The sequence below is a fragment of the Choloepus didactylus genome, chromosome X (genome assembly GCF_015220235.1).
Source record: "Choloepus didactylus isolate mChoDid1 chromosome X, mChoDid1.pri, whole genome shotgun sequence".
Taxonomy (NCBI): Eukaryota; Metazoa; Chordata; class Mammalia; order Pilosa; family Megalonychidae; genus Choloepus; species Choloepus didactylus.
Genome location: NC_051334.1, coordinates 150,085,125 through 150,098,061, shown reverse-complemented (window position 1 = coordinate 150,098,061; position 12,937 = coordinate 150,085,125). Strand labels below are relative to the sequence as shown.

The 12,937-nt window shown below is 36.3% G+C and overlaps 1 protein-coding gene and 1 pseudogene across 4 annotated transcripts in view; one reads left to right on the top strand and one right to left on the bottom strand.

The window, feature by feature from the left end:
* The window catches only part of LOC119522766 (X-linked inhibitor of apoptosis), a 65,260-nt gene that overhangs the window by 26,501 nt on the left and 25,822 nt on the right, over positions 1-12,937 (bottom strand). For 3 of the 4 annotated variants that reach the window (XM_037821391.1, XM_037821389.1, XM_037821388.1), the window contains 4 exons: positions 6,067-6,975; positions 4,945-5,044; positions 3,845-3,923; positions 2,826-2,868 (listed from right to left, as the gene is read on the bottom strand). In XM_037821391.1, coding sequence (XP_037677319.1) covers positions 2,826-2,868; positions 3,845-3,923; positions 4,945-5,044; positions 6,067-6,943 — 1,099 coding nt within the window. In that variant the 5' untranslated portion in view covers positions 6,944-6,975. Of the gene's footprint in view, positions 1-2,825; positions 2,869-3,844; positions 3,924-4,944; positions 5,045-6,066; positions 6,976-8,885; positions 11,381-12,937 lie in introns of those variants that run through there. The other variant, XM_037821392.1, reaches the window with a different exon arrangement.
* Positions 10,705-12,755, top strand: LOC119523273 (annotated as a pseudogene).

The window sequence follows — 12,937 nt, the reverse complement described above, 5'->3', positions numbered from 1 at the left end:
GAAAGTACGATTTGTTTTGTATGACTGCGTGGTATGTGAATAAATCTCAATAAAATGAAGATTAAAAAAAAAAAAAAAAAAAAAAAGGGAAAGTTAAAAAAAAAAAAAAGAAAAACAAGGAAAAAAAAGATGTAGTGCCCCCTTGAGGAGCCTGTGGAGAATGCAGGGGTATTCGCCTACCCCACCTCCATGGTTGCTAACATGATCACAGACATAGGGGACTGGTGGTTTGATGGGTTGAGCCCTCTACCATAAGTTTTACCCTTGGGAAGACGGTTGCTGCAAAGGAGAGGCTAGGCCTCCCTATGGTTGTGCCTAAGAGCCTCCTCCCGAATGCCTCTTTGTTGCTCAGATGTGGCCCTCTCTCTCTGGCTAAGCCAACTTGAAAGGTGAAATCACTGCCCTCCCCCCTACGTGGGATCAGACACCCAGGGGAGTGAATCTCCCTGGCAACGTGGAATATGACTCCTGGGGAGGAATGTAGACCCGGCATCGTGGGACGGAGAACATCTTCTTGACCAAAAGGGGGATGTGAAAGGAAATGAAATAAGCTTCAGTGGCAGAGAGATTCCAAAAGGAGCCGAGAGGTCACTCTGGTGGGCACTCTTACACACACTTTAGACAACCCTTTTTAGGTTCTAAAGAATTGGGGTAGCTGGTGGTGGATACCTGAAACTATCAAACTACAACCCAGAACCCATGAATCTCGAAGACAGTTGTATAAAAATGTAGCTTATGAGGGGTGACAATGGGATTGGGAAAGCCATAAGGACCACACTCCACTTTGTCTAGTTTATGGATGGATGAGTAGAAAAATAGGGGAAGGAAACAAACAGACAAAGGTACCCAGTGTTCTTTTTTACTTCAATTGCTCTTTTTCACTCTAATTATTATTCTTGTTATTTTTGTGTGTGTGCTAATGAAGGTGTCAGGGATTGATTTAGGTGATGAATGTACAACTATGTAATGGTACTGTAAACAATCGAAAGTACGATTTGTTTTGTATGACTGCGTGGTATGTGAATATATCTCAATAAAATGAAGATTAAAAAAATAAAAAAAAATAAAAAAAAAATTAACTCAAAATGCTTCAGAGACCTAAATTTAAGAGCTAAAACTCTTAGAAGAAAACATAGGTATAAATCTTTGTGAACTAGGATTAGGCAGTGGGTTCTTAGATATGATACCCAAAGCACAAGCATCAAAAGAAAAAAACAGATAAATTGGACTTCATCAAATTAAAAGCTTCTGATCATCAAAGGACATTATCAAGAAAGTAAAAAAGATAGCCTAAAGAATTGGAGAAAATAGTTGCAAACTATATTATCTGATGAGGATTTAATATCCAGAATATATAAAGAACTGCTACAAATGGCCATCTATTAATGAATGGATGAATAAAATGTGGGATAGCCATAAAATGTAATATTATTTAGTCATAAAAAGAAGGAAGTACTGATACACACTACAACATGGATGAATCTTGAAAACATTATGTTAAGTGAAAGAAGCCAAATGCAAAAGGCCCCATATTGTATGATTCCATTTATATGAACTATCCAGAATAGGATAGGCAAAGCCATAGAGATAAAAATAGATTAGTGGTTGCCTAGGGATGGGGATGGTGGGGATGGAGAGTGTAAATGGGTATGGGGTTTCTTTTAGGGGTGATGAGAATTTTCTTCAATTAAATAGTAGTAATAGCTATACAACCTTGTGAATATACTATAAACCATTAAATTGTACATTTTAAAATGATGAAATTTATACTAAGCAAATTACATCTCAATTTTAAAACATCACTCTTCAAACCAGAGCAAGAGTCTCATTAATCATAAAAAGAATAGTATGCATTTGTAAGGATGATTAAATACCAAAAAATATTATCAAGAAACATTACAGAATCTTTGCTTCTAAATAACTTTAAAAATATAGGCAGGACTAAATGATTTCTTGAACTGTACTGTTTATGCCCATTATCAAAGCGGGTCTCCTTCTCTAGTGTATTTATGAATATATATATAGTAATCTCCCTGCCTTGTAATCCTAATGCATGAAATAAATGTTACAAGTCTGGGAAGTGGTAAATCCCCAGACATTCTAAATAAAACTTCTTACTACTTTTGAAACATGATGCTTAAATTGAGAATAAGATCTGCAGTGTGATGCAGGATTCAGAAGACTGTTTACAGTCCTAGTTCTACTAATGATTTCTAATATGACTATGGGCAAGTTACTTAACCTCTCCTACTGTTTCTTTATCTGAAAAGGGGGCATAACATTATTTTCTTTGCTTAACATATCTTCCTTTGCCCACTTTCAGTTCTTTTTTTAAAAAATATCTACGATGAATGTACAATCTTTGTGATGAAAACCTCTACCTCTCCATGAGGTAATAGGAGGTCAACATGAACAAGCCAACCCTTATCCCTCTATGAAGAAACTGGGGAAGGCACAAAGATGGCATGGAATAAAGCAGGCAGATTAGGGCTGATTGTAGTGATGGCACATTAGCAGAGCACTGGATTCATGATCCTGGCTTACATAAGGAACCTGAGGGACAAAAACACACTTAAGAAATACTCAGAAGAAATCTGTGCTTTTAACAGAAATGGTGATGAACCTCTTGAACCTAGAAAAACTAACTGCCCAATGGCTGTACTAATGTTCTTAATACCGAAATATCCAACTTAAATTTATAGCCATCTCATATAAATATACTATGAAACCCTTGAAAGAATGTATATCTTTCTACCCCATAAATAACAACTATAATAAATTGGCAGTGAAATTAAAAGTATATTTATTTTAGTAAGTGTACTTACCAATTCTTTTAGTTAGTGATGGTGTTTTTTCAGCAGTTCTTCCCTAAAATAGAAATATGAATTGTAAGTTAGAATTCTTTTTGGTAGAAGGTATAACTTCAATTTGAAAAACTGCATTAATTACAAATCTATAAATTGGCTTTATTCCAATTCAATACATCAATATTCACAAGAGGTATAGTCTGATGGAGCTGGAAGGAAATTAAAAGGTCCAATCCTCTCACTTTACAGACAAGAAGCTGAGGCCCAGGGAGATTAAATGACCTGAACAAGCTGATATAGTGAACTGCAGAGCCATAAGGCAACTCCAAATCTCCCATTTCTAATCCAGGGTGCTTTCCACATAGTACTGATGCCTTGGCCACCCCAGTTCATACTATCAATTTAGATACACTTTTGAGATTTTAAATAGTCTCAAAAAGTTTAAAACTATGAGTACAAAGGACATTATACAAGAGTCTAATTTCAGAAGCCTAAGGGATTAAATATTTCGTTCATCAAACCCATATTTTTTTCCACTTTATTAGTTTCATATGAATACCGATAAAAATATCCTATACCGAAATGTCACTTTTCTAGTGTCTTTTTCATATGATAATCTCTTCAAGTCCCTATTACTAGTATTTTGCAAAGGACACGGGCAATACACTTCTTGCAATATAAAGAACTATTTAAAATATAATATGAACCATATTAACAGTTGTAATAACAATAACAATTTTTAACAAATTATTCAGCTAGGCTTTGCTTTTCTTGTGGTTCATTTAGTATGTACAAATGTTCAAGCCCATATTTTTACCTACAGTGATACTTAAATCAGTTCATCCTGATCCCATTTTCACCAATTTGCTTCACCCTTTACAGTAATTTGCTTCAGGTTAAGAATAACAAGCACTTTTCAGTTTTCCCCCTCTAAAGGACACCATACATTATTAATTTAAAATACTATACTGTGAATTTTACACAAAAAAATAATTGCAAAACATCTGAAAATATATATTATACAATATGCAACTTACCAGAGACTCCTCAAGTGAATGGGTTAAATGAATATTGTTTATATATTCTTGCCCCTTCTCTTCTACCAGATATTTACACCTAAACAATTAAAAGGTTAAACTTTAGTAGCTAATAAGTTAGTAAAATACAAAGATATAATCTCTATCATCAATTCCATTAACTTGCTTTTCAGTATTTCTAAGGAGCCACAGAATAAAATGTTAACCAATTCTCTATCCAACTGTCATTATAAAGTTAAAAAAATATGTTCCCATTGTTATGTTATTTAAACTAAGGTTAGTAGAGCAATAGATATCAACTTGCAAATTTTCAACTCTTGGGCATGAGTTATTAAATTAGCACCTTGACATTTAAAAAAAAGTTTTAAATAGTTAATCTTAACAGATTTTATTTTGAGGACTAACCAATTGTACATTTAAAAGGAATTTTTAAGGCTTTTCAACTATACTTTTAAGGCTTAGATTTATTTTCAAGTGATCACCCTGAAGTTTTAAGCTATACTATTTTGTAGGCCAGAAATTCACATCACTTACATATGTGTACTTTATTTTAAAGAGGCACAATGGCAAAGAGAATTTAGGGTATGTCATCAATCTAAGATGTCACTGATTATAAGAAGCATGATTATTTAACGTACCAACTAAAACTGCTGGCATTTAATTATGACACACTATCAAGTATAAGATGTTTTCTCATTTCAAAGATCTTAAAATGTGAATAGCTGTGTCTTAGAATCAATGAGATATAGGAATATTTCATAGGGGGTGTGATGGGTTCTTAAGGAATCTCCCTTGACAATATGGGCTCTTTTGTGTCCATCATGAAAGAGCAGACATCTAACAACAAAAGAAGTACACATTTCCTAATTTGGTGTTTAGATATGGAATAATCTGAATGCCATAGTTAAAATACACAATCAATGAATGTTTTGGTCACAGTGTTTTTTTCCCTATAAAGTAGGTGACCCATTTTTATAGACTTGGTACGAATTTCAAGCCATAGTGAAAGCAAAAATGGTTGAGGTAAAAAATGATTCAAGGATTTCCATGGCATACTGTCCAACTTGCCTGTTACTAAATAAATATTTAGAATATCTTACCCTGGATACCACTTAGCATGTTGTTCCCAAGGGTCTTCACTGGGCTTCCAATCAGTTAGCCCTCCTCCACAGTGAAAGCACTTTACTTTATCACCTTCACCTAAGAAAACATAGAAGTAAAAATATATGCATTCATGCAAGTAGAAGCTTACCCAAAAGTACCCACCTGCACACCTAAAAAATAAGCATATCTAAATTACATGAAAATCTCATAGCTTAAATGAAGACATTCAAATTCATGACTAAGTAACAGATACAATCTTTATCATTTGAGGAAGAAATACACTAAATTCACTGATTGATTCTGTAAGAAATATCAATTTGCCCAATTTTTATGTTAAAAATTACAATTGTTACATGTTTTACATATATCATTTGGGTCATCAATATTGCACTTACTATATTGCTTCGCATAATGAATTTATAAGACAAGGTTCTCTAATGCAGCTACATAACACTAAAGAAACCTTCAAGATTGCTCTGTAATGTTATATAAATAAAATATTGAAATAACCAATATCTTGTGTTTTAATACTGTTCAATCCTAAAATAAATGGCTCAGATACATAATAGTATAATTTTTTTGAGTATCCCTGGAGGCTATCACAACAATGGCCCTTCCTAACATGTCTATAGTAGTACATTCGAAAAGCGCTCATTTGAGGCAATAGGGCATAATACAGGGCTGATTTCAAAAATATAGCCCTACGTACTAAAGGCAGAAATCAATTTTAATATCAGCCAAACTAAACTCTAATGTTAACTCTTCTTATAGGGTTGTTGTGAGGCACAGACAAAATGTATGTGATTTATAGATTGAACACATATAGTAAGTACTCAATAACTGACAGCTAGGTATTACTATTAGAACCATTTTTCTATCAGGGATGTCTATCATCTTTTGCATGTCAATCCCTCTCCTAGAAACAATTACAAGAAGTTAAACATTACTTATAATATGGTTACATTACAGGCTATCACAGAATAAAACTAATACAAATAATCACGCCACCCTGTATCTAACTATTTACCAATTCGGGGGCAAAAGGCATCTATGTACTTTTTAGGAGCCCTGGGATAGTTGAAAGTTATTTATTAGCCTGGTTTTTTAATAAAGTTTACCTAAAGCATAAAATCCAGCTCTTGCAAGCTGCTCCTTGTTAACTGAGTATATCCATGTCCCAAAAGTAAGGATCCGTGCTTCATAATCTGCCATGGCTGGATTTCTTGGAGGATTTGATGAATTTGGGAAATTCCTATCAGAACTCATGACATCAGATTCACTTCGAGTATTAACATTTCGGCCCAAAACAAAGAAGCAATTAGGAAAGTGTCGCCTGTGTTCTGACCATGCACGATCACAGGGTTCCCAATTTTTCAGTTTTCCACCACAACAAAAGCACTGTACTTGATCATCAATACCTGTGTAGTAAAGTCCAGCGCTAGCTAACTCTCTTGGGGTTAAATGTGCATAGTCTGGCCAGTTCTGAAATGACTTTAATCTCGCTTCTTCACTACACATGGCAGGGTTCCTCGGGTATATGGTATCTGATATATCTACAACTTGTCCGGTTCTCAAAAGATAGTCTGCATGAGTCTCAGATGGCCTGTCTAAAACAAAATGATTTCTGTTTCCTGGACAGTTTTCAACTTTGTACTGACCATTTTGGATCCCAGGATTTGTCGACTGTGCAGCATTATTCTCAAAATAAAAGCCATTGATAAATCTGCAATTTGGAGATACTTTCCTGTGTCTTCCAACTGCAGAGTCTCCATATTGCCATCTATCTACTGCAACATGACAACTAAAACACCGCACAGTATCTCCTTCCCCAGTATAAAGAAAACCGGCTCGTGCCAGTGTTGATGCTGAAACAGGACTACTACTTGGGAAATTAACAAATGTTTTTAATCTATTATACTCTTCTACAAATTCTTCATCCTTATTGATGTCTGCAGGCACACAAGTTTTAGATCCTTCAAAACTGTTAAAAGTCATCTTCTCTTGAAAATAGGATTTGTCCACCTTTTCTAAAAAGAGAACATGACATTAGGAAATAAAAAATGTGAAGCACAAGCAAAATACTCTTGATATTAGGAGCTAACAAATTGATGACAAAAATAATTATACTGGCTGTATCCCCCACTTCATCACTACACCTCCACCAGGCGGCCCCTCCTCCATGGTTCTCTGGTAACATTATTTCCTCCCTTGACCCTTCAGGTTTAGAGGTGGTATTGGCTTCCCATAGTTGCTAGTCTCTGGAGCCTCAACACCCCTTGTTAGTTCCCTTAACCCTTCCCACATCCCAAGAAACAGTCCTTTCATTTCACCTGCATGGAATTCTGGTTCTTCCTGGGACTGTGATGGATACAAATGAGACAGAGAAGATTGAGGGAAGGGTAGGTTTGGAATGGGGGAGAGATCAAGAGTTTACTTGGACATGTTAGGTTTGAGAAGCCTAGAAGATAACCAAGTAGAGACATTAAAGGGGGAGTTACAAGATTGGAGTTCAGAGGAGAGACTGAAGCTGGAGATGCAAGATTGAGAATTGTTATGTATGTCAATGCTATTTAAAGCCATGGGACTTAGGGTGTTAAGTGCAGATAGAGAAAAGAAATGACTGCACTCTGAGGCAGGCCAGCACTCAGAATCAGGAAAATGAGGAGGGCCCCACAGAGGCGACTGAGAAGGAGCTACAAGTAATGTAAAATGATATCAGAGAGAAAGTAGTATTCCGGAGGCCAAGTCAAGAAAGAGTTTCAAGGAAGAAGGACTGCTCCATTACGTCAGATGTTGATACGGATCCAAGAAGCTCAATGAACTCCAAGCACAAGAAAAATGAAGGAAAGTACACCAAAGCACATAATTGAATTGCTTAAAGTCAGTAATAAAGAGAAAATCACAAAAGACTCCAGCATAAATGGCATGTTATATACAGAACAAGATAAGAGTGACAGCAGGCATCTCATTAGAAGCAATGCAAACAATAAGACACTGAAGTAACATCTTTAAATACTGAAAAAAAATCATCATCCTAGAATTTTATACATAGCAAAAATATCTTTCAAACATGAAAGTGAAATAAAGACTTTTCAGACATACAAAAGCTGAAATAATATATCACCAGCAGACCTGCACTACAAGAAACGTTAAAGGAAATCCTTCAGGCAGAAATACCATGATACCAAATGCAATTTTAACATACACAACACTAAAGAACATCAGAAATGGTAACTATGTGGTAAATATATGTCTTTTTCTTATTATTTACATATCTTTAAAAGCTAATTGACTACTTAAACAAAAACAATGCAGTATAGGATTTATAACATACATAGAAGTAGAATATATCACAACACAGCACAAAGGCAAGGAAAAGAGAAATAGAAATATACTGTTGTAAGGTTCTTAAACCATATATGAAGTGATATAATATCGCCTGAAAGTAAACTGTGATAAGTTAAAGATGTATACTGTAAACCCTAAACAACTGCTAAAATAATGCAACAGTTACAGTTAAGCCAATAAAATGAAATCATAAATTTAAAAAATTACATAATATAATCTCTAAGAAACATTCTAATTCTAAATACTAGAGTTCTACATCACATGATTCAAGTCATGAAGAAACTAGCATTTCTGTTTTCCCTTTTGAGAAAAGTAATGTTTAAGCAGGTAGAACAGAATTACTAAATATTAAGTGTTTATTCCACATAAACATGGAAACTATGTGATACAGAATACATTATAATTATTAACCATGTAAAATCATTAATTAGGAAAACACGAAAGCATAAAATATGCAGATTCTTAAAGCCTATGCATAATTGTTATAATGGATCATTGCGTATTCGAGGCATCAAAGTTCAGTTTTACAATAAAAAAATATTCAGAATGTTAATGAATTGATTTTTAATGTCTTTACTTTTTTGCTTACTTTTATGCACAATATTGGTTCCAATGTGCTGAGAGCATCCAATTGCTTCAGATTTTCATGCACAAACAAGAATCCATTTTTTGTTGGTTGGCTCAGGAAAAATCCTAAATTTCCATACACCTTAATTTTTGCAGTTACTTTTTCTATCAACTTCCCATGGTCAAGGAATGGTCTATTCAAATGGAAGAGTAATACTATTACAGCTTCACCAAAGATGCCAAATTGTAGCTGTGTAATATCTAACCTAGATAAATACTAAAAGGAACAGGTTGGGTTACGAGAAGGGTAATCAGATAATTTACCCTCCAAACCTGGACACTTTTGAAAGTGAAAAATGATGCTATTGATAATTACAACAGGACAACAGGTATAAATCAGGGTTGCCCAAGGTAAACCAGAGCATGTGGTCACCCCAGCTATGAGACAAACCCAGTTCTCCAGAATCTCGCACAGTGCCTGACTGACATTGTACACAGTATATGCTTGCCAAATGCAAAATAAAAGAATGGTCATAATTACTCTGCCTCTACTTCATGTGTGCATTATGATTTCTTGGAATTTGCCAGCTATTTTGGCATTGCGTTGGCACAATGTCTTGGCACATCATGTCTCCCGGGGAAATGTTCAACCCAAGACATCTCCCCTGCAGGCTGGCATTAGACTTCAGTAATTCCTGGCTTTATCAAGTTATAGTGGTATTAATTCACGTATACCTAAAGAGCTGAGTTATATCTACATATGACAATTTTTGGAAGATAGTCTCCATGACTTTTGATTAATTATATAGTTCCCAGATGTTTGAAAATATCCTGACACTAGCTTTAAGGCCCTTTGTTGAATCAACTTATAATAAGTTGGAAGACAAAACTCAGGATTCAGAAAAAAACAAGGCTACATGATAGGCTAGTAAGATAAAATTCAATCGTGATAAACATAAAGTCTTACATTCTGGTTAAAAACTAGAAGAAAAATTGAGACTTGGTTTGGAAAGAAGTCATGTGCAAACCTCCAGATTAAAAACTTGGGGTTTAGGTTAATTACAAATTCATCATGAGCCAATATTACATGGCTGCTAAAAAACTTAAAGCAAGTTCAGGCTGCATAAATGTTCAGATGTGGATTACAGGAATCAATAATGGTACAAAATGGGTTGGGGTGCTTTGTTGTGATGACCTCCTCCCATCACTGGAAGGGACTTCTGCATGAACTGAGAGATTGGATTAAACAAAATTTTCTAATCTATAATTCCAAATAATTAATGCTCAATGTAACAAAAAACATAAGAATTACCTTCCCTGAGGTGCCAAGTTTTATTTCTCAGGTCAGTCAAAATAGAAGTATAAAATCATCAAAGACCTAGTCTCATTTTACAATAGCGGATATTTCTTGTGGTTCTAGTAGTTAACCCATCTCAGATAATATTAGATAAAATTCCATCATTCAACACTAAAAGGAGAATCTGAAGCTTTCAAGTGGAGACCTTATCTTCTCAGGGGTTACTTCCATGCTAATAGCTTAGATTTCACTGTTTCAAAAATCAGTATTGATTCAGAAGCACTCAACTGGGCACCACATATACATTATCAGAGTGTGAGCTTTTGGTGAAGGGTGAGAAAACAGAACTTCCAGAGAGGGTAAGAGTGAGAGCTATGAATGACAAAATACAGAAACCCTGGGGTTGGAGGAAGGCACCAAAAGAAAGGGATGGAATAGGGTAAAAGAAATTAGGATCTAAGTGAAATGAAGGTGGGGAAGATGATATTGTACAGAGTAAGTATGAATGCAGTACAGGATCTGTGAATACAGAAGTAAATAGGATATGAATATTGGAGAAGAGGGACAAAGTGGCTTTGGATATGAAAAGGTATGCAAGCAATAAAGTATGCTGAGACAATTTAAGGCTTCTTTGGGGAATATATTCAGGCTTTGTTCTGGGTAAGCAGAAAGGTAAGAAGGTAGAAAGATATCAAAGAAAGCTTTGGTGTAAGGAGTCAAGCAGTCAGGTATCTTTAGTGGGACAGTGCTTTGGAAAAATAAAAACTGGTACATGTTTATACTCAAGAAAGTGAGATGTTGTAAGGGTTTAAAATATATATATACTCATACACAAATTTAGCCTAGTTAACTGTGTAAAGATAGGTGCCAAGGTGAGGAGTGACTGCTAATCTAGCTATAATGTGTGTGTGTGGTGGGGCAACCACACACACACATACACAGAACCCACCTACCTGGTATCTGCATACACTACAAGTTTCTTTTTTTCCCCAGCTATTTATTAATAATTTTTTAAACATATAAAGATTATTTTAAAGGGGAAAAGGATATAAAATAAGATGTACACTAGACAGCCAGTGTGTGAGAACATATACTCCTAGACAAGACCCAGAAGGTAGTATTTAATAAATGGAAAAGAAATGTTTTAAGGTGGCGGGATTACAAGTGCTCCTTTTCTCCAAGATGTCTTCACTAATATTCACTTAAAATCTCTCAAGTTGGTGCTGCTCACCCAGGTCAGGCACTTGGTCGTGTGGGGGAAGTGGCCACGGGAGAGGCTGAGGAAAGCAAGGAGGTGGAAGCGCTCCGTTGCCCCTGCTCCACCCCCTCATCCTTCCCCAGAACCCCGCAGCCGCCAAAGCTCTGAGTGGGGGAGCTGTGTTTCCAACTGCCACACCACCAGGCCAACCCTGTTCCCGGGTCCTGCTGAGGGTATGACGAGCAAGACCCAGCCGCCCGCTATTGCCACCTCTGCAGGTGCCTCTAGTGAACTGTCAGCGCTCGGGCAGCAGCCGCGCGTGCACATGCCCACCCAGCACCCCCGAGTGCTCAAGCACAAATCTTGACCGCGGTGGCCCGCCAAGAGAGCGGGTGGCAGCTGCCAGGGCATCCTAGAGGTGAAGAGCAGGTTTGGAGCTGAATGAATTTTGTCTCTTTTCGTTAGAAAGAGCAAAACTTGGAAATTTTGAGGAGTGTTATGGATTGCTGAAAAATGTGCATAAGACCTAATGCTGACGTTTTAGTAGGCTGTGCAGATATCCATGGAGACTTACCTCCTAGAAACAATGATGATAATTATCATGAAGCTGTTTCAACAGCCAATCCACTGCTTAAAGATTTTATACAAAAAAAACGAAGAAGCAGACAATAGTACCTTTGGTACAGACACACTAATAAATAAAAATGTTTTACCCAATTCATTGTGTTCTGTCAACCACAGAAAAAAGCCACATCCAGTCATTCGTATGCCCCAAGACTTCAGACCTGTGTCTTTTATCATAAACCTGGATGTTCTCCCAGAAACGCATCTGACAAACATGGCACTGAAAACTTCCTGGGACTCTATATCAGGGATGGTTTCAGCCCAATAGAGACACCACATGGCTTAGAGAAGGTCCCAGGGATTTTTATACCCTGGCTCATAGCACAGGAGTATTAGCTCTCAATGATGAAGTTTTAGAAGTTGATGGTATAGAAGTTTCAGGGAAGAGTCTGATGACTGCCTTCTTGGCTATCCACAGCAGACTGAATCAAACTTTGGGCCAAAGGATGAAGACAGTGATGACAATGATATTGAAGACAGTGAAGTGTCACAGAAGATTCCTAAAGCTGTTCCTACTACTAAGAGCCTGGAATTGTTAACAAAAATGGAACAAACTCAGTTTTGAATCTGGACAGAAAGGTTTTACTCCTTCTAATTAAGTGAGCTTAGCACCCTGGCAAGTGGTACAAACAGAATTTGAAGCACATGCTCCTGATCAGAAGCTCTTAGAAGATGGAACAATCATTATCATTATGAAACCACGTGAATGTTTTCTGAGCAAGGATGCCACAGGACTTGAGAATTTGGCTAGTTTAAGAGCTTTGAACCAATGACCTGGAATAAACACGAGAACAATATTGCAAGTTTAAAATGTTATTAAAATAATAGAGACAGAAAGTAGATCAGTGGTTGCCTAGGGCTGGGGGAAGGGAGTAGGGAGTAACTGCAAATGGGTACCGGGTTACTTTTTTGGCTAATGACAATGTTCTAAAATTAGATGATGGTTGCACAATGC